Raw genomic sequence first — 22,025 nt, forward strand, 5'->3', positions numbered from 1 at the left:
CACTATTCATATAGATGGATGTTTAATGATATTCCTCTTTTGGATTTATTGATGTTTGCAGAAGTGGAATGGAAGGATCAACATGAACACTGTTTTGAAACCCCTCTCAAATGAGAAGAATCCTAAAACAAATACATAAAGGGTGTGTTTTTCCATTTCAGAGTAAAAGTAATAAAGCAAAATATTTCAAACCTTAGGAAAATAAAAGAATGTATAACGAGAGAAAAACCTACAAAGGTCTTTGATGGAAATCTCCACCCAACCAATTTTCTATAGGAAATTCTAGTAGACCTGTAAATAATCATATTAGGTTTTTAAGTATGGAAAAAATCATTATGCTATAAAAACTGTCATATTAAAGAACTTGCCTCTTTCAAGTGAAAAACTTGGTCATATGTTATTTGAATGTGAACAATAAAACCACATTCCAATCATTGTGCACCCAAGGCAAAGCTACGACAACTCTGGGAGAGTCTACATCATGAATGGAGCTTATCTTCAAATGACAAATAAGATTTTATTCCCACTTATTTTGTATTAAGCTTCCATGTTATTCATAATATGAGTTTTTTTGTTGAGTCGAGAAAAAGTCTTAGATAAATTAAGGCTATACAATCTTTTGTCTAATTAAGGGTTTTTGACCATGATGTGTTTTTTTTTTTTTTATCAAAATGGTGTCCGTTTAAAAAATATTTCAAATTTAGGCCAGTCGTGCCAATTTGGTTGGACTTCATATGCACAAATCGTCCCAATTTGACACGACTTCTGCCATGTCATAATTTTTTTTAAAAAAAATTTATTGTTTATATATTGAGTTGTAAGTTATGTAATGTAAAAAATTAATTTGATACATAATTTTTTAAAAGTGTTAGTTTTAAGGAAAAAAAAAATTGGATAATCGTGTATCACAATTATTCATTTTTTTGTCTGAAGTAATAATTTTTTTATCACAATTCAAATAATACATTTTTTAAACCTGTTTATTTTTTTTAATGTCATTTATATTAAAATATAAAAAAAGGTATAAGTACTGTAATTATTTTGAAATAATTAAATAATTTAAAAATAATTATATAAATTTTAAATAATTCAAATAATATAAATAATTTGTAATTATTTTGAAATAATTAAATAATTTAAAAATAATTATATATCCAATTTTTTTTCCTTAAAACTAACACTCTTAGAAAATTATGTATCAAATTAATTTTTAACATTACATAACTTACTATCCAATATATAAACAATAAAATTTTTAAAAAAAATAAAAAATTAAGATGTGGCAGATTCGCGCCAAGTTGGCACGACTTCCGTATGACAGGGCAGAAGTCGTGCCAAGTTGGCACGACTTTAGTATGACATGACAGAGTCGTGTCAAATTGGAACGATTTGTGCATATGAAGTCGTGCCAAATTGGCACGACTTGCCTAAATTTGTAATATTTTTTAAACGGACTCCATTTTGGTAAAAAAAAAAAAACCCCATGGTCAAAAATCCTCTAATTAATCCTATTAAGTTATTTACAACAATTTATAAAATGATAGTCTAGTTGAAAAAGATTTGTTTTCAATAAAATTTAGAATAATTAAAATAAAATAAAATATCTAATAAAAATAAATAAATTTATTGACTCTTTTTATTTTGACCGAAAGAAACTTTAAAACGTTTGAATTAAAATTTACTATAAAGATTAAAAAAACTAGAGATGTTAGTAAAACAATTTAATCCAAAAAAAAACTATTTTTGATTCTATTTTTATAAAATATGCTTTATTTATGGAATAAACATGAATATAACCACACACATGACAATTCTTTTGCACATATTTACCTACATGACACATATATTTTACACAAGCTTCATCACTTGACATTTATGTTCTTCAGAATTTCTATTTAAATCAAATTCGTATGTATAATCTTTTTGTAGATTTGTATGATAAATAACTTTCATTTTAAAATTTGTAATTTTTCTCCAAATATATAACCAATTCTTTAAATTCTAAATTCGGTAGAAAAATCTTGGTAGCTAATTAGATACTAATTTAAAAATTATTTATCAATAATAGAAACTAGTTTAGAAACCAGTAATTTTTTTTTTCTAAAATATTATCTAATTTAGTCATTAGCCAATAATTATTTTTGGTCCTTAAAATTAATTTTTATTTTATGATTTTCTTGTAGTGTTTAGTCATAAAACATAATGTTGTTTTCTTTTTTTAATTCTTCAATTAAATTTTCTGTTTTTTAAAGTTGACCTTTTTTTGTTAAATTAAATTATAAACAACTTGAAATAAACTTTTTAGAAAAATGATTTTTCTTTTTGTAGCTTAAGTTGTTGCAAAATACTGTACTGTCACAGAAACATATCTAAACAAAATAGAAATAAAGTTAGAAATGATATAACAAAGAAATAAAAAAAAACTGTTAAGTAATATTGTAAAAGCTATGCAAAAGAAAATGAGGATTGTACATTCAATTTTGTGTTGTCTAGGATGAAAGAAAGACAAACGGTGAAGTAAAAGTAAAAGAAAATGAGGATTGTACATTCAATTACACCTGTTTCTTATTTATTTTAAAAAAATGCTTTAAAAAAGTATTTTTAGTAAAACTGTTTTGGTTGAAATGGTTCATTTAAAAAAACGATGTTGTATAAAGAATCGCAGAGCAAATTATGGTGATTTTATAAAGTGACATAAATGACGATTATAACCCATAACTTTTTATTGTGTCTGGCTAAAATACTGTATATAACAAAAATATTTGTTTTTAACGACATACGCAATAGCATATTTCTATGGAGATAACTCTGATTAAAGTTTATCAAAATTCTTTGGATACGAGGAATGTGTTAAATTTTAAAATAGAACTTGCAAGTTTTTTAATAAAAAAAATAAGTATGTAGAGTAGGTATTGGTTTGGTTTCCCATGGGTTGTATTCTTTCTCTTTTCTAATACAATTTTATTCTGTAAAATGTATACACTTATTGAAATACAAGATATCATCTAGTTAGAATGTGATGTTTTCAAAGTAATGTTTTTTAGATAAATACTTTTAAAAAAAAAAGAAAAAAGTAAAAGTGAAGAGAGTAAAACACGATAAATGTGATTGAAAAAGAAAAAAAAATATAATAAAAATAAATGGGAGTAAAAAATGTGAAAGATAATATATATATTAGTTTACAAATAAAAAGAGGTGTGCTTATAAAGACTACTAAAAATATGTTATATAAAAGTTTAATTATATATTAATTTATTTTAATATAACACCAATTAGTAAATAACTCCTGGTCTAATATACTGCGTCTACACTATACCTTTAAAAGTAAAAAAAAAAAAAAATACAAAACTTGCACTGATATAAAATTAAATGGAGAATTCTTACAAAGCATTTATACGCTTGAATTGTTGAAATATAGAAAAAATTGGGTATTAATTTTTTTTATTAAAACATATATAACTTGTCAAAACATTGGTTAAGTGAATTACTCCTTTTTGAATATATGATATTAGTATAGAAAAATCATTTTGCAATCACAAAATCTAAAATGAAGGAGGTGAAACATTATTTTAACAAATTTAAGGTTGGAGTGAATTTAATATAAAATTCATAAATTTATGTTTATTTTAGAAGCGAAAATTTAAAAATAAGCAAAAAAGAAGGTGTATTGTAGATGCTCTCTTCCACAATAGTTGAGATGGTAGGTTACAATTGTGAAGTATGTACCACAACAATCTTCAATTCCAAACTTATCTATACGTGAGTAGTAAGTAAGGAGCGTGGTTTGTTTCTGGAGTCAAGTTGAGGCTGAGTTTTGCACCCGAAACGCGTTCCTGAGTCCAATCATGAACCTCTGCCGAAAAGTCTTGTTCATTTTCGGATTCACGCTCCCAACATCCACAGAGAAAGAAGATCTCTTCCCCTGACGCTTCTCCATTCTCCCATCAAACTCAATTTTCGAAGACGAACTCGACCATCGTTCCCCCTTCTTCACTCTACCATTCTCAACCGGCACAAAATGGAAACTCGCCGAACGCTCTGACCCCAACACACCCCTCTCCTCTTCCTCCTCCTTCCCTTCGCATTTTCTCAGCACTCTGTTCATGCACCGCACCTCTTCTTCCAGGCTTCCAATGCGAGCATTCGTGGAATCCATCACTGTCTTCAGTCGCTCCGTTTGCCGCAGCGCCGCGTCGCGATGGAGGAAGTCCCCGAGCGTCATGGAACGGCGTCGTTGTCGTCCCTCGTTACTCTCGAATCGGAGTTGATGACGTTGAACTTCAGAGCTTGCTATGGCGATGGAGTGGCGAGTGTTGAGATGTTCTACCAGCACCGCTCGCATCACCAATCTCAACGGTATTCTAGGGTTTTGAACACACTCTACCAGAGCATCACTCGACAGCTTCGTGCAATCTATGCAACTGCATATACTACTTCTCTCTTCCTCCGTTACTTTCTCAAACTTGTTTTCCTTCACAAATACCAAATATGTCTCTAAGATCAATAGTAATCGTATAACTTTGATCAAATAAAAATGAGAAACGTGTTATACCTTAAAATACGAATCAACCATCTTGTAGAGGACGTCGTGGTTCTCGTACCTTCTACCGAATGATTCAGCCACAATTTGAAAATCTCGAGGCTGCATTTCATTCACCTCATTTAAACGAGTGATGCCATGAACTGAAACAAGCGCTTCAATGCATCTGCTAACGAGAGACGCCGTCGTTTCAGCCTCGGGAAGTATAGCCATGCACGAACGTAGAACCGTTAACGCCTGCTCTGGGTTGGTAAAAACGACTTCGCGGAAGCGCATTTCCGCCAAGTGGCTCAGGCCGTCAGCTGCCGTCATTCCCAGCATCTCCGACGCCGTTCTGATGACGGCGACGTTCGCCGGCGTCATTTGGACTTGGATGTTGTAACAGAATTCGGCTACGGCGGCGAATGTCTCGACTGTTATGTTTAACGGGGGAGAGATAGTGAGGTCCGAAGTTTCCGTTAGATGGCGCTTTAGGTATGAACTTTGTGAAACCACACGGTCCTGGAAATAAAGTAAAAACGGAGAACATCATGAGTGTCCATCTTTTCATTATCAGCACAAAAAAGTAGAGCGCTTATTTCTATGTAATTGGTAATAATTAAATTAAAGAAATGTCCCTACTTATTATTAGGATTAAAAAGCCGCGCCATGAAAAGCAATTACTGATCTAAAAGGGTCATGTCAAGACAAAACAGGGCGTCACTGAAGCTTCCCCAGCATACATGAAATGGATTCTTACATTATTACTTTCCACTCAACCAAAACTGATCATCACAACAGTGTTTAATCACACAATAATTTTATAATAACTGAGTTTTACAATAACTATTTAGTATAACCATATTTGTTTCTATGACCTAGTATTCATTTTACAATGTTTATGGGGTTGAGACTTCACAGCAATCAGCAGCATCGTCAACAAGCTTGGTCTAGAATTATGTAGATATGTTGCTAGCTGTTTTGCATCCTCAATTCATAGGGATTTTTCAGAAAATAACTTGCTGGGTTCCTCTAGATTTTAGGTATAGGAAAATGATAACTTAATGCTATGTGTTTTTAATAGGAAAATGATGTTTTGAAATCTCTTTTTATTTATATATGCATATATATAATTCATTTACAATCTTCTTATAATAATATTTACAAATTATTCTGCTTACTCACATATTTATATTATTATAATAAGACTGTGAAGTACTTTTATATCAAATAGGTTCTTCAATTATTATTAATTTTAATAAAAATAAGAACTCTTCAAGCGTAAGTGTCTGATGTACATGTGTTGAATTGACTATTGATGTAGGCATATTAACAACATCTTGACCTGAAAGGCTGAAAAAAAAATAAAGTAGTTCTTAACTTTTCTTCGGTAGCTGGGAGTATATTCCTATACCCTGTTCATAGGTTAGTCTCCTCCTTGATGGCCATCCAACATTGTTCTTATCCATCCTAATTTGTTCCACTGTCACTACCAATAATCAGGTCTGCATTTGTTAACCCTACTAATCGCAAGTATGTAAACTACAAATTCAGCCAAACATTTTGCTGACAAAATCCTAAGGTTAATCATGATAATTTGTTATTATGACTGTAAAAGTTTGGATGCGGGTTTAGGGTTTAGGAACACTGTAACCACACGCAAGCTTTTGATAAAAACAGGGTTGAAGTAAGACAGTAATATTAGTTGAAGAGCATGACAAGGGAAAATCAACCAACCTTGTGCAAACGAAAACATGTCCCTTGAACACGAATCAAGACATCTGTTTCACGGCCGATTTTCAGAGACCTGGGTGAATTTTTAATATTAAAATAAGAAAGTAAACGTAATTGGAGACCAAGGGGGAGTCATATGACACCCAGAGAAAAAAACGCGAGATGAATAATGAAGAGAAGAATTTGTTACCAGGCCTTTACTCTGGAGTGAAAGGATGGTGGAGAAGAGGAAAATGACGGCGAAGGGGAAGCAAAAGGAGAAGATGTCGATGAAAACTCGCATTCTTCCTCGTAGATGGTTTCAACTGCCCCTAATTGATTCAAACCCCTCATCTCTTTCTCTCTCGTTTCTCGCACTACGCACAGAAGGGCACAGTTTTTAAAACATTTTTCAATGCTTTTATCATATCATCATAAGTCTGGTTATTCACCTTAGTAAGAACCAACATATTGGTCATCATAATAAAAAGTTTCTATTATTTTAATGGTTTAATCAGTCCTTAGTCTCTACTTTTTCAGTTCTAAGCAATATAAAAAAAATAGTTCACACACAAGTATTTTATTTATTTATTTAAAATTGGAGAATATGAATGGTGTGAGTGCTTAACATCTACCTACAGAGGTTTGGAAAATAGTGACGAATTTGTGGTGAAAGGCCATAAATGAAATTTGGGAGTGGGAAGAAAACTTAATGGCACATGTGAGGACTCATAAATGCTCTCACATTAATTTCGCCCTTCATAAATTTCCCATCCAACTTTCTCGGTCGGATACCCAAATATCCTACTACAATAGAAATTGTTTTGATGCTCATTTAGTTTAATTTATCACACTACAAGAAATTATTTTCTTCTGTCTATTTCTTTATAGTATAGCACGATTGCCGTGTAAATAAATTATAACAAGTTATAACCAATACACTTAAATTATTTAGAATAAACAAGTTATGTAAAATTTAGCCAATTTGTTTTAAACCTAAATTCTTCCATTTAGTTATTTTAAATTGAAAACCAACTAAATTAATAGACAAACAAGATATTGTGATTTAATTTGATTTTCAATTTTTAGCGTTGAGACTGGATTGAATCATACTAAATGGTATTTTTAATGTATTTGTATTCATTTGTAACTGTCTTTTTCAACAATTAATTTGTAACTGTGTGAAAATTTATTACAACAATTGAAATATCTTAATAATTTTTTAGGAAGAAATATATTGAATACCAAGTATATTGAATTACTTTAATAGACAAATATACTTTATGTTTGTGAGACTTAAAATCAAAATTGTGAATTTTATTTATTGGAACTGACAATAATATGTTTTTTACTTAAAGATACATCTCAAGTGAAATTTTAATAATGTATTTTGAATAAAAAAAATAAGAATGTAATTCATTTTTATAAATTATTTCAACTGTTTTATGAAAAAAAAAGTTCGAATAACTAATTTTAAAAAAATGTGTGAGTTTCAAATAAAAAAAAACGCATTCTCTATCCTTCTTCTATCACCTCCCTTCCATAACATGAATTGTTCATTTTATATATTGTGACCTTACTTTATAACCTTAGTTTTGAAAACCTTCTCAATCTTCCTACATAAAGCCCGTATGTAAGAAACAAACTCACTCGAAGTCAAGTTCCTGACCAAAGAAAGTTTTAACTACTACACCACTAGACAAATTTTTTTTTATCATATTATAATTTTTATTATACATATTAATAATATTAATATTAGTATTATCATTAATATTAATATTAATAATATTATTATTAATATTAATATTATTATTATTAATATTAATAATTTTAATTCTAGTATGATTTAGATGGAGACAATCAATATAAAATATTATTATAGATATTAATATTTATATTTATTTATTTTTATTTTTTAATAATTTTAATATTATAATTTTATTTAATTAAATAAAAAAATAAATAAACTCAATTTAATTTTAACAAGGTAATAAATCTTAAAATTATTTCAATTCCTTATGACATTCTTTTATATTTTCATTTTTATTTTTTTTTTTATTTTAGTTTGTTCATGGCTTTTAATTCTCATAAAAAACTATACGAATACAAATCCGTATGTATTGCTCACTTTACATATGCATCTGGATTCGTATGTAAAAATCAGTATGTAACAATTACTTTACATATGGATTTAAATTCGTATGTAAAAATTTGTATGTAATACTCACTTTTCATACGGATCTGGATCCGTATGTAAAAATTCGTATATAACGCTCCCTTTACATACGGATTCAAATTCGTATGTAATGCTCACTTTACATACGAATCTGAATCCGTATGTAAAAATCTGTATATAAATAGCAAATTTCTTGTAGTGTAGATAATGCCGAATACTGAATTCTGACTTGAGCGTTGGAATGTCTTTTGCAGGTACCATCCGAGTCTGGACTATGCGGAGACCTAGAGGCTAAACAACGAGAGAGGAGTAAGAAGCTCAATTTGAGAAGAAGGAAGGAAGACTTGACCGACCGACCAAGGAGTGTTGCAATCATTCTCTTGATTTCAACCCCGTTCGAGAATAATTGGCGCTCACCCACCGTGGGACCGAGAGAATTAGCTTGAAGAAGGAAGTAGATGATATCAACCCGAAGCATGGTGAATGAAAAGATGTTTGATGCTGAACAGATGACGCTCTTTATGTCTCTCTAGAAGACGATGACCGAGATGAAGAGAAAGAACATATTCTCTTGAGACTTGACCTTGTTCTTCAAGTCCAACAATTAATGTATATCAAATCATCTAGTAAAAGAAGTTGTCTTCTTAAAATATTTTGGAGAACATCATTAACAAACAAATTATCGAAAATGTAAGAGAAAACCTTTTCCTCCAATTTGCAATCTTGTTAAAAATCACTAATTTCCAGGTACATCTGATAACATTTATTAATAGGTTAGATTTCTATCATTTGGATTCTTGTTGCTACTTTGTTTTCCCTCATTGGATTTGTTATCACTAAAAAAATTGATTTTACCTAAGAAAAAAAATCCATAGGTAACAACAAACGAGTTTTTGTTATCATATTCTCATCATTACTATTTTTAATATGATTATACTTATTATTATTATAATTATTATTACTATTAATACTATTAATATTATTAATACTATTAATATTATTAATACTATTAATATTATTAATCATATTTATAGTTTTCATAATTTTCATATTATTAATTATTATTAGTAAATACTCACATATACATATTCGTAGATTTATCTTTCTCTCTATATATATATATCCGTGAATAATAATTTATAAAAAAAATATTAAATTTATCTACATATTTAAATTTATGTATAATATGTTGATAAAATTGAATTTATTGACGGATTGAAATTCAAACATAATAATCAATGGGAAAATTTGATTTTTTATTGTATTATTGTATTATAATTAGCATACCAAATGAGCTGAGTTGATTTTATTTCCCCACTTAAACTAGATATTTGGGATAATGAAAAAACTAGGTATTATGACCACTTAAAGCTATGCATTGCAGGAAATAAAACTACCATTGGATAGAAATAAGTAATTTCCCACGTGATCTGTCTTACGATCATTGATACATTCTATCATCATGTTGGAACAATTTCATTGTAAAAGTCATTGCATTAGGTTTTTATTTAATTTTTGTGTGTTATATTGTGTCACATCACTTTTAAGATCCTTTTTTACAATTTTATTTTAAGCAAAGTCTTATAAAACTCACACTCTCATTAATGTTTTATTTAGTTAGTGGCAGAAATATATACTTTCAAAATAAATAAATAAACAATTTTTTATGGCCTAGGATCTTACTTATCACCTTGGATCTTATTTTTTTATGTTATAGAAAGTCTGATAAGATGCAGATCTTAATATTATGACAGAATATATTATCCTTGCAATTAAAATTTTATTAGGAATCTTTTCCTATTTCATCCTTAGACATTTGAACTTCGAGTTCATATGTAAATTTTTTTATAACTCCTTGCTTATCAAGTGAAATTTATTTTCTCTCTTAAATTAAAATCAGATTAATATTTGAACTTTTAAAAATTAAATAAAAGAAATTATTTAAATATTAAGTGTAGAAGTGGATTTTAAATTTATGAAGAAATTATTTGTCAACTTATTTTTTCTCGTAAATAAAACTAATGAAACTTTATTTTTACATGCAAAACGACAACCAAAATTTGAACATAAAAAGTTTGTGCAAACGTGGAATTATTGATCTTACTATTTACAGGAGCTACAGGAAAGAACCGAATACGGCACTTTGTTTCTGAATTCTTTTATCGAAGAAAATAAGGTTGACCCCGTGGAATTCGTTCATCCCCAGTTTCCCGAAATAACGGACAACAACAGAAGAAATGGACCGTTATTCATTCTTAAACACTACAAAATTTCGGATCCTCACTCGTTTCCCTCCTCTGCTTAATCTCTCCCCTCTTCATTCATTTTCTTTGACTCCAACTTTGCCTTTCACGAGGTTCCCACCTCACTCATTCTCTCCCTCTCTTTCCATGAAAAGATATCCAAACCAAACCGTAACCTAAATTTTTCTAACAATGTTACTACTGGTCGCTGTTACAGTGTTACTGCAAATTATCATGCCTTTCTCAACGTGAGCTCGGGTTTGAAAAGAGTCTTAGAGTCGATTGATAACAGAGAAGGCATCGAAGAAGGAAAAGATCATAGCATATTAGAAGATGGAGAGTTATTTGCATGAGAATTTTGGAGGAGTGAAGTCCAAAAACACAACTGACGAAGCTCTTCAAAAATGGAGGAAGGTATGTGGGGTGGTAAAGAACCCCAAACGACGCTTTCGTTTCACTGCCAACATCTCTAAACGCTATGAAGCAGCTGCTATGCGTCGTACCAATCAGGTTATCAATCTCTACATGCATATTTTGAACCTCGAATGTATAGGTTAGACGTATCTTTCAATATAGATTTCAAATCTATTTATTGACATGCAAATTCATTCAAAATGTAATGATTCTTCAACACTGTAATAGACCATTTTCGTAAACAATATGATTCCTCTATTCCCCTTCTTAAAGAAATACCAAATATAGCATGAGAAGTTGGGACCTCTTCATGTGCGGATTCTCAAAGGCTTATTCTCTCCTTAATGCAGGAGAAGCTAAGGGTTGCTGTTTTGGTTTCCAAAGCGGCATTTCAATTTATCCAAGGTAAATTTCTTTATAATTAATGCATGAGTTTGTTGACTTTTATAATAATTATTTAAAAATCATACTTACCATTACAGGTTTTTATTGGTTGTATAGTGTAAAGTTTTTTATTGTATAGATATTATTAAGCATGCTGATAAAGAATCAAGTTGCTTATCTGTGAATTGTGATCGTATATATACCGGCAGGTGTTCAACCAAGCGATTATGTTGTGCCTGAAGAAGTTAAAGCTGCCGGTTTCCAAATCTGTGCGGATGAAATGGGGTCTATTGTTGAAGGCCACGACGTAAAGAAGCTTAAGTTTCATGGTGGAGTAACGGGCATTGCAGAAAAGCTTTCAACATCAACCACCACGGGGCTTAGCGGTGATTCTGAATCACGGCACAGGAGACAAGAGCTTTTTGGAATCAATAAATTCACTGAAAGCGAAGTTCGGAGCTTCTGGATTTTTGTTGTTGAAGCCTTACAAGACATGACTCTCATGATCCTAGGGGTGTGTGCTTTTGTGTCTCTGATAGTTGGCATATTAACGGAAGGATGGCCCAAAGGTGCTCATGATGGTCTTGGAATTGTTGCAAGTATCTTACTCGTTGTCTTCGTAACAGCATCAAGTGATTATCGCCAATCGTTGCAATTCAAGGACTTGGACAAGGAGAAGAAAAAGATTTCCATTCAGGTTACAAGAAACGGTTACAGGCAGAAAATGTCAATCTATAATTTACTTCCTGGTGACATTGTGCATCTTGCCATTGGAGACCAAGTTCCCGCAGATGGCTTATTTGTTTCAGGATTTTCTGTGTTGATTGATGAGTCAAGTTTAACTGGTGAGAGTGAGCCAGTGATGGTGACTTCCCAAAACCCTTTTCTTCTATCTGGAACCAAGGTCCAAGATGGATCTTGCACCATGTTGGTTACAACTGTTGGGATGAGAACTCAATGGGGCAAGTTGATGGCAACTCTGAGTGAAGGTGGAGATGATGAAACCCCATTGCAAGTTAAACTTAATGGAGTAGCAACCATTATTGGGAAGATAGGACTATTCTTTGCGGTAGTTACCTTTGCAGTTTTGGTGAAAGGACTCATGGGCCGCAAACTCAAAGAGGGAAGATTCTGGTGGTGGTCAGCGGATGATGCAATGGAGATGTTGGAATTCTTTGCCATTGCAGTTACCATTGTCGTTGTTGCTGTTCCAGAGGGGTTACCCTTAGCTGTGACATTGAGCCTTGCATTTGCAATGAAGAAGATGATGAATGACAAGGCCCTGGTGAGGCATTTGGCAGCTTGTGAAACTATGGGATCAGCCACAACTATATGCAGTGACAAGACTGGGACACTGACAACCAACCGCATGACTGTGGTGAAAACATGCATTTGTATGAATATCAAGGAAGTGAGTAATGATTGTAATTTGTCCTCTGAACTCCCAGGGTCTGCTTTGAAAATGTTGCTTCAGTCAATATTTAGTAACACTGGAGGAGAGGTTGTGGTTAACAAGAAAGGTAAGCGTGAGATCTTGGGGACTCCAACAGAGTCAGCACTATTGGAGTTTGGTTTATCACTCGGTGGGGATTTTCATGCAGAGAGACAAACATGTAAGATTGTTAAAGTTGAGCCATTCAACTCCGAGAAGAAAAGAATGGGTGTGGCTTTGGAGACCCCTGAAGGAGGTTTAAGGGCTCACTGTAAAGGTGCTTCCGAAATCATTCTGGCTGCTTGTGACAAGGTTATAAACTCAGACGGTGTTGTTGTCTCCATTGATAAAGAATCGAGTGATTATCTCACTAGTACAATCAACCAATTTGCTGGTGAGGCACTTAGAACTCTTTGCCTTGCATATATTGAATTGGAAAATGGGTTTTCAGATAAAGACCCTATTCCTGCAACTGGCTACACTTGTATAGGAGTTGTTGGTATCAAAGATCCTGTTCGTCCTGGCGTAAAGGAATCAGTTGAAATGTGTCGATCAGCTGGAATACTGGTCAGAATGGTAACGGGAGACAATATTAATACAGCGAAGGCCATAGCCAGGGAATGTGGGATTTTAACAGATGATGGCATAGCCATTGAGGGTCCTGACTTCAGAGAGAAGACTCAGGAGGAATTGTTTGAACTGATTCCCAAAATTCAGGTGCTTCATATACTTGCTATATGAGTAACATCTCTGATTGATTCAATCCTCAACGATTAACATGGTTGATGCATTAAATAATATGATGTGTTCAATTTTCTTCTAAGGTTATGGCTCGATCATCACCTCTAGACAAGCATACACTAGTGAAACATCTACGTACCACGTTCGATGAAGTTGTAGCTGTAACTGGTGATGGAACAAATGATGCCCCGGCCCTTCATGAAGCTGACATTGGACTTGCTATGGGAATTGCTGGAACTGAGGTGAATCAATTGCGATGATATATAAGCTTGGCTAAATAGGGAATGTATCTATCTCCTTTGAGATATTCCCGTGTGAAGAGAGAATCATATTTAAAATATTTGTTTCATTTTTGTCTCTTCGTATGAATATATTATGTGAAAATCTAATATGATCTATTCCTGGTCAAATATTTGAAATCAAAAGAAGAGGAAAGGGAATAGTGACTCTAATGCACTTCATTTTGATAAAATAATCTCAATCTTCTAAAGCAAGGAGATGTGTGCAGGTTGCAAAAGAAAGTGCAGATGTCATAATTCTGGATGACAATTTCTCCACAATAGTGACAGTAGCCAAATGGGGACGTTCAGTTTACATAAATATTCAAAAGTTCGTACAGTTCCAGCTCACTGTAAATGTGGTTGCATTACTAGTGAACTTCTCGTCAGCATGCATGACAGGTTAAAACATTATTTCTTAATTATCTTTCATGCACCCTTTCATCATTCTTCATTCCGTTGAAAGTGTAGTAGTAATTATGCTGAAAAAAATATTCTTTATCATACGATTTTACGTGAATTTTGTCTTTAGGCAGTGCACCCCTCACAGCTGTTCAACTTTTGTGGGTGAACATGATAATGGACACGCTGGGAGCACTTGCTCTTGCAACAGAACCTCCAACTGACGATTTAATGAAGCGTGCACCAGTTGGGAGGAGAGGTGACTTCATCAACAATGTGATGTGGAGGAATATCTTAGGACAAGCATTGTATCAGTTTGTGGTGATATGGTTTCTTCAGGCAGTAGGTAAATGGGTCTTTTTCCTGAGAGGCCCGAATGCTGAAGTGGTCTTAAACACCCTTATTTTCAACACATTTGTATTCTGTCAGGTGATCCTTTCTTAAACACTCGTCCTCACAGAATTTACTAGCAAGTTTAGATCAACACCTGCCAATAATCTCCACTAATTTTCGCGAGACACATTAATTGTTTCTTTAATTTACGAGAAAAACATATTAACACTCGAATATGTCTCTGGAAATTAATAGAAACCTAATCCTTGATTACCTAATGATCTCTTCAAGACTTTTAGTAACCTTAACATGTTTTTTTATGGAACCTTAACATGTTGCATAGGCAGATGCATGAGAAAATAATGAATTGACAACTGAGAAAAGATTTCAATTGTGTTTCACTACAGTTTGGCTTGCAGGGTATATTTGCCTAACAAGATATGGTGTTTGGTTGTGCAGGTTTTCAATGAGGTAAACTCACGTGAGATGGAGGAAATAGATGTTTTCAAAGGCATATGGGATAATCAGGTGTTCATAGCTGTCCTTGGTTGCACTGTTTTCTTTCAAATCGTAATAGTTGAGTACTTGGGAACCTTTGCCAACACAACACCTCTCAGTCTGGTACAATGGATCTTCTGCTTAGGGGTTGGATACTTAGGCATGCCACTAGCAGTTCGCTTAAAGCAGATACCCGTCTGAAGCATGCATGAAGGGATATCCAGTTTTTAAAACACAGTTTCATATTTGTTATGTTACAGGGCTTCGAGGTTCCTTACTCTTGTACAGTCACTAATAGGTCTGGTATTGCTTGAGGTTTTCTTGGGTAAGAACCAGAGTTTGAGCAAATAAAAGTAGAAATGTAGAGTCTCGTAGCCATTATATATAGTTAGTCTTGTATAAGTGACTTTCAAAGAACCTCTTAACCATTTTATTTAGCACCCGTTGTTTATTTTTCAAGGCTAGTACAAATTTAGGCTAGAAAACATGGACGATTTTGCAGAGTGGATACTGATGACTCTTTTTTATTATAGATTGAATATGATTGTAAAGAATGCTTCCAAATATTACATACATACAGCGTATTTCTTGCTGTAGCTGACAATGTGACAACATGAATCACTTGTGATAAAAAATTTATTTTCCAAGATAATTTTCATTTATTGAAATAATTATGAGAATCAATGACTAGCCTTTCAACTTCCCTGAACATCTTTTAATTGATTTTTATGAAAGGAAAATTCTGAATCTGCTCTTTGTGTGTGTGGATATATAATTAACTTCCTGTTTATGGCCTGAACCACTGTACAGAAGACGCCACGTAGGTGATCACCTTAGTGTATTTTACTTTTCAGTGAATACAAAAGTCTTCCTGCATTACTACTCCAAACCAAATACGAATTAACTAACCGAATTCAAGTTCTCCCACCATAAACACAAAGGATTTGCAAAAAACTGCTATTTATTATTAAAAAATTGTTCAATAAGATCATATTCTGTAGTATGAATATGTATGGGAAACTAATATAATAAAACCTATCATAACTATGGGATGTGGGCTTGATTTGAACTAACAAAAGCTACGCATGTCTTGAACAAAAGCACTTCCCATTTAATGTTCATTTCGGGTTCTAATGAAATTGAGTGGATGTGGTAAGCAAGGTACAGATCCTGTCAACAGCTTATTCTCTTCCTCATCCTGCCTAACTGTTTGTTCTTCAATCTTGTGGATGGAATTCTCTAGGCACTGGTAGAAATCAAATCTGTTGAGTTTTATACGTATAGAGAAATTAACTTAAATTTGGGAAAAACAATCATTTTAGTTTTAGTGTTATCCTAAGACACCCTCATTTCTTTCATATACACAGCACTAGGGGGATAAGCTTTCCTCATCTGAACTTCTATCTTGTCTTGCATGGTACCTGTTGAGAACAGGTAATGATGCACTTGCGGCTATCCTGAAGGATCTAGCTGAACCAACCACAGTTCTATCCTGCATCCTTCCCACTTCTTTACAGACTTGATCCAAACTATTTAGAAAGTCTCTCACAATCATAAAAATTCTGAAAGGGTGTGCTTCTTCCTTTGCTGCATCACCATGAAAGTAGTCTGTAACTTCTTTCACAAGGAACAAGGCCTTTCTCTCATCAGCCTTGATCCTAACAATTTCCTCTTCAGCATCTTTCAGAAATAGCCCAGTTGAGTTAAAGAAATTTCCATACATATCTGGTTTTCTGCATTGCAAAACTAAGCTCACTTTATCAAGCCCAATTTCAAGCTTTGAGACATAGCTTCTTAACACATTCGAGTCCATTCCTGCTGCCTTTTTTACATTACCTAGGTCTCTACTCAGTCCAGCCACAACCTGCAATCCTTTCTTTCTGAACTCGTCCTCGTTGAATTGGCGAGTTGTTTGGTTTTGAGCATTTTCATTTGCAGATTCACCACCTGTTCCTTCAGATCTAATGATCTCTTGGACCACAAAGTGGAGAAGTGTTGTCTTCCCATCTGTGCCCTTTATATCTACCAGTTTTAAAAGTGTGTCCAGTTTGAAAGATTTAGCATCACCACGGTTAGTGCCAACATTCATTCTGTTTCCTGTCCTTAGAACAGCTTCGAGAAGTTTGAGGAATAACCGACTGTTCTTTAATTCCTCACTTGCTGCCTGATAAATGTGAACAGCTGATTGATTAGTTTATAACGACGCAGAACAAAATGCAATAGAAAGCAAGACATTGAATATAGAAAGGGACAGACCTCCAGTGTCTGAAAGGACTTCCTAAGGTAGTTAACTTCTGTTTCAAAATTAGCTCTGTACAGCATGGCTTCAATTCTTTTAAAAGCTAAAGGGATATCGAGCACTGCTTTAAGAAATCTTTCTGCAGAACCAAGTCTTGATAGGTCACCATCATAAGTTTTAAGTTTTATTTCCTCCTCCTTTGTTAGAGCCATCTTCACTAGAGTCTCCAATAGCTCAGTTCCCAAACCTTCAGGGTTCCCTGTGTCATTCAAGAAACGATACCACCTAAGATGAGGTTTGCTAGGTGTAAACATTGGTTGAAGATAACATTAATGTATGTCAGGAAATAACCAAGGATGCTAGTTGATGAAATATATGTTTTCAGATATTTGAATTCACAATATTTTGCATTTTTGTTACCTATATATAGTGTAATTGACTTCCTTTTGAAGTTTGTCAATATTATATTAGTGAACATGGCAGATCTGCTGTTTTTTTATTCTTAGCCCATACAGAGGACATACGACGGTGATACGTATGAAGGCGTTGTTTCTAATTAGGAAAATGGTCAGTTCTTAATTATTAACAATTGTTCATCTGCACAATACTCACAATAGAGAAATTGTAGTTTGTAAATAAATACTCTGGCTTCAACTCCTTACGCCTAATCTTCTTATACCTGATCTCAGTAATATTTCTGTTACTTCTTTTGTCTAACCCATAAGATTAATATACCATAATTAAATTTATTTAATAGATGAATCTAATAATATTTCTAACATATTTAAACTATTTTAATATAAATTATGAGATTAAGGAGGTGTAACTAATAATAAATATAATGAACTATTAAGAAGATTAAAGAAATGTAATTAGTAATAAATGTAATGAATTAAGACTAAAAAAATGATTGGGTCATAAATGAAAAAGAAGAAACAAGCGAACATTATATTAAAAGGAAGAGTAGATAAAAGAAAAAGAAAACTGAATGATTTAGTATGTAGAAGGTTAGTGAAGAAGCTACAAGGGAGAGTTGCTGGTTTATCTTCAGTTGATATCATGTATCAGATTAGAAATTAGTAATGCCATGCAAGTTGGATGACACCAATTATCCGAAACAGATAAAATAAAGGAACAGTGAGACTGAAGCAATAGAGAAATAATATACTCAGGAAATAAAGAACAGAATATATTTGGGTTAGAAGAGTGGAACATAAATAGTAAAATGATCCGTCTTTATGATGACACAATCACGGTCGTGAAACAGGTACGACACTGCTTTTAGGGAAGTTTGACCGTTACAGCTAAAAAAGGCAAAGCTGGGTAGTTGAGAAGAGTGTTACCGTACTAGGCTGGTCCACTAAGATGCCAACGGCAATATCAACCTCAAAAAAAAAATCCTCAAAAAGAAGGGAAAATAAAAAGAGTTTATAAATAATGAATATGAGATTTATCTCATGTAAAAAGTGTAGAAAGAGTCACCGTGATGACACCAGATCATGGTAATACTAATACGGATGTTAATGACCAGATCATGGTATGTTTAACGAACTAGATCTGAATCTCATATTACATTTTGAAATTTGCCGTTACCTAGTTTTGCTTTGTTTTTATATCCTCTAAAATAACCTATATTAAATAATTTAACAAAATTAATATTTTCAAAACAGATAGAAGAGCAAGTACAGTGTGTTTGTTTTTTGGCAGGTGCACATAAACCCGTGAATCAAGAACAATCGAGATCAGGCCAGCAAAAAGCTGCACAACGCAACAAAATATCCGATTTTTGGTGCAGTTGAAGTATGATTACTATCGATGTCCAGAAATAAGAAAAAATGAAGAAATAAACTTACCATCTAAAAGAGCTTCGCACACCTCATCTCTTGTGACGTTAAGTGCCCTTAGTAGTATAGCTATGTTTTGGGATTTCTTGGGGTCTAACACCCTATTCTCGAGTTCAACAGGCGGAAGAACTGATCTTCTAGTCACACTCTCTTTAAAAGCAGAACCAGTAGATTTGCAGCCAAACAGGGTCTCCATCATGTCCTCATTTAACCTACACAGCACAAACAAACCAACATTAATCCACACACCACACAATCACAGTAACTAATAACTGATCTCAATTTACTTACTGAAAGGAGCTGGATTTTAACTGATCCCACACAGTGGTACGGTCCGAAGTAGCACAAACTTTATCCCAATGCAGAGCCTTCAACTTGGGTTTCACTCCATCCACGTCATCACCTGCATGTCTTTTCTCAACTTCCTCAGAACAACCTTTCCTTACACTAACACTGTTAGCAGAAGATCCTCCTTCATTTGGAGACCAAGACTCTCGCTGCTTCCTTGACACAGAGGACGAAGATGTACTAATTGACGGAGACCAACCATTCCGCGACGGCGGCAGCGGCGGCGGGGGAGGGGGAGGAGGAGGAGGAGCAGGAGCAGGCTTAATGAGATGAGTCAAATTCGGTGCTGGGGGAGGGGGAGGAGGAGGAGGAGCAGGAGCAGGCTTAATGAGATGAGTCAAATTCGGTGCTGGGGGAGGCGATGAGAATTTTGGTCTTCTAGAAGGACCCAAAGTAGTTGATTTTTCTATTTGCTGATATTTGGTTGAAGCTGATGGCGCCGGTGCCGGTGCCGGTGCCGGTGCCGGAGAATGCTTCATCGACGGTAAGACCATGTTTCTTATATCCGGCGAAGGAGCGGAGAACCGGGATTTCGGTGAAGTTCTCTTCGAGTAAGGAACCACCGGAGCAGCAGCCGCCGTCGCTGGCATGGCGGCGGCAAGGCAACTGTGGCGCGAGACAGGGGTGAAACAATTCTCTTCCCGGCTTAGCGACGAGCCGTGCGGCGAATGAAATGCTGTCTCACAGCATTCCTCCTCGGAAGACGATGAGTCGGAGAAACCTGCCGGCGGCGAGTGGCTTTCGTCCGGCAGCTTGTGAGGCGGTGGCAGCGGCTGCAACTCTGGACTGGGGCGGTAACGGTGATCGGAGTTAAGCTTTATAGAATCAAGCTTTCGATAAGGAGAAGTGATAGTGTTCGTTCCGTTGGGTTCGGTGAGCGACGTTCTGGCAGGCTCCACCGTCCCAATGTAGAGGAAGCTCGAGGGTGGTGGGGCCCGCGGAGAATCTTCCGGAAGCCTCCGAGAAACGAGTTTCTGCGTTTCCACTGGGTGTTTTGCTCTGTGCCTGTACAAGAAGAAGCCCAATGCGGAGAACATTCCCAGCGTCACGATTCCCACGGAGATCGCAATTGCCACCTTCTTCGCCGGCTTTGTGGGCTGCGTCGCCGTTGGGTTCGCGATCACGGCACCAGAGGTTGTCGAGGGAGGAAGATTCTGCACTGGCGGCGGCTGCCCCGCGGGATACTCATTGAAGAAAGGAATGTCGGGAGAAGAAGGAATATCCGGTGGCGGAGGCGGCGGTGGGGTGAGTGGCGGCGGAGCTGAGAGCTCCGGGAAGAAAGGCTGGTGGAGAATCCTTCTTGTTTCATTGAGAATGCGGAATTGGGTTGTGTTGGTAGCTTGGGAAGTGGGGAGTAGAGAGAATGATGATAGAATGAAAAAGAAGGTGAAATGATGATGATGAGGTTTCATGGTGATTTTTGTGGCCTTCTCTGCTTATTACCACCTTTTGTTCCACACAATAATACATCTCTGGTTTTGTTTGCGCAAATTACTTAGCTGGAAAGACAAACAGAAAAGGAAAGGAAAAAAGAAATAAAAAGAGAGGAAACTTCTTTGGGTTGTAAGGTGTAAATAAGAGTAAATAGTAAGGAGTGAGTGGAACATGGTTATGCATAACGAACGAAGACGACGACATTTATGATGTGTTACATGTTGTTTTGTTTGGGTGGTAAGGAGGCCAAAGCAAAGCATAAACTCTTTGAGAGATGCCGTGAAGTCCAGTGTGTGGACACACTCTCCACTTTGCCACTTTATCTTTTTCTTCACCTAAGTAGTTGCTTTTACACTTTTTAGTTAAATATATGAATAGGGGAAATTAATAGAAGGAAAATGATAGAGCCAAGTGCTTAAAAACTGAAGCAAAGAGCAAAGGAGATGGTATAAGGTTGATGGCGTGTTGATGGAAGGGAATCCATAATGAGGAGTACAACACGTTACCTACTTTAGGTAATCGTAAGCCATAACAAAATCAAATCTTACCATACGTTCTTAGTTTGCTACCACTCTTCAAGGAATTATATAATGAATAATAATTATTCATTAACTAATATTATTAATACAATTATTAAATTATAATTAATAATTTAAAAGTTTATCATTGCCAATATACATTTTGAAAAACAAATATATAAATGTATCCGTTTAGAAATAGTTCTTTAGTTCAATGTAATTATTAATTTTATGATTTAATTATGTAGTACAGTTAAGTTTGTAAATGTATAGATTCAAAATTATTTAACTTTTCTTTACATATATTCATCAAAATAAATTTAAATTTCGTTTTACATATAAAATAGATAAACAAATTAAAAAAAAACGACTATACGAAGTTTAAATATCAATTCAAAAGGTAAAACATCTTCAAGTTTTCTTTACACGCAAAAGAGTGAGAGTGAGTGTGTGAGAAAATTACCTAACAGACAAACACAAAACAGAAGATAACAATCTAAAAAGATAAA

General features: G+C 34.2%; 3 protein-coding genes across 3 annotated transcripts; 1 reads left to right on the forward strand and 2 right to left on the reverse strand.

Moving 5' to 3' along the window:
• Window positions 1-3,563: 3,563 nt before the first annotated feature.
• Window positions 3,564-6,785, reverse strand: LOC137808225 (BTB/POZ domain-containing protein At3g49900). The gene is made up of 4 exons (XM_068609238.1): window positions 6,444-6,785; window positions 6,257-6,326; window positions 4,553-5,041; window positions 3,564-4,471 (listed from the first exon to the last, which is right to left on the reverse strand). Exons 1-4 carry the CDS (start codon window positions 6,584-6,586, stop codon window positions 3,797-3,799), a joined length of 1,377 nt encoding a protein of 458 aa, XP_068465339.1. The 5' UTR covers window positions 6,587-6,785; the 3' UTR covers window positions 3,564-3,796.
• Window positions 6,786-10,740: 3,955 nt separating this feature from the next.
• On the forward strand, window positions 10,741-15,729 carry LOC137808226 (calcium-transporting ATPase 2, plasma membrane-type-like). The gene is made up of 7 exons (XM_068609239.1): window positions 10,741-11,161; window positions 11,416-11,470; window positions 11,659-13,598; window positions 13,706-13,864; window positions 14,131-14,302; window positions 14,433-14,731; window positions 15,095-15,729. Exons 1-7 carry the CDS (start codon window positions 10,985-10,987, stop codon window positions 15,332-15,334), a joined length of 3,042 nt encoding a protein of 1,013 aa, XP_068465340.1. The 5' UTR covers window positions 10,741-10,984; the 3' UTR covers window positions 15,335-15,729.
• Window positions 15,730-16,076: 347 nt separating this feature from the next.
• LOC137808227 (formin-like protein 6) lies at window positions 16,077-21,278 on the reverse strand. The gene is made up of 4 exons (XM_068609240.1): window positions 19,508-21,278; window positions 19,226-19,428; window positions 17,390-17,631; window positions 16,077-17,297 (listed from the first exon to the last, which is right to left on the reverse strand). Exons 1-4 carry the CDS (start codon window positions 20,974-20,976, stop codon window positions 16,503-16,505), a joined length of 2,709 nt encoding a protein of 902 aa, XP_068465341.1. The 5' UTR covers window positions 20,977-21,278; the 3' UTR covers window positions 16,077-16,502.
• Window positions 21,279-22,025: the final 747 nt, after the last annotated feature.

This window comes from Phaseolus vulgaris, chromosome 3 (assembly GCF_000499845.2).
Source record: "Phaseolus vulgaris cultivar G19833 chromosome 3, P. vulgaris v2.0, whole genome shotgun sequence".
Taxonomy (NCBI): domain Eukaryota; kingdom Viridiplantae; phylum Streptophyta; class Magnoliopsida; order Fabales; family Fabaceae; genus Phaseolus; species Phaseolus vulgaris.

Excerpts from the sequence above, each read along its gene's own strand:
- LOC137808226 (XM_068609239.1), top strand. The coding sequence starts at position 10,985 with ATGGAGAGTTATTTGCATGAGAATTTTGGAGGAGTGAAGTCCAAAAAC. Across the intron at positions 11,471-11,658 it reads GGCATTTCAATTTATCCAAG|GTGTTCAACCAAGCGATTAT; the intron begins GTAAATTTCTTT and ends ATATACCGGCAG. Across the intron at positions 13,599-13,705 it reads AACTGATTCCCAAAATTCAG|GTTATGGCTCGATCATCACC; the intron begins GTGCTTCATATA and ends TTTTCTTCTAAG.
- LOC137808227 (XM_068609240.1), bottom strand. The coding sequence starts at position 20,976 with ATGAAACCTCATCATCATCATTTCACCTTCTTTTTCATTCTATCATCA. Across the intron at positions 19,429-19,507 it reads TTAAAATCCAGCTCCTTTCA|GTTAAATGAGGACATGATGG; the intron begins GTAAGTAAATTG and ends TGTGCTGTGTAG. Across the intron at positions 17,632-19,225 it reads GTGCGAAGCTCTTTTAGATG|GGAACCCTGAAGGTTTGGGA; the intron begins GTAAGTTTATTT and ends TGAATGACACAG.
- LOC137808225 (XM_068609238.1), bottom strand. The coding sequence starts at position 6,586 with ATGAGGGGTTTGAATCAATTAGGGGCAGTTGAAACCATCTACGAGGAA. Across the intron at positions 6,327-6,443 it reads CACTCCAGAGTAAAGGCCTG|GTCTCTGAAAATCGGCCGTG; the intron begins GTAACAAATTCT and ends AAATTCACCCAG. Across the intron at positions 4,472-4,552 it reads TGGTTGATTCGTATTTTAAG|GAAAACAAGTTTGAGAAAGT; the intron begins GTATAACACGTT and ends GTATTTGTGAAG.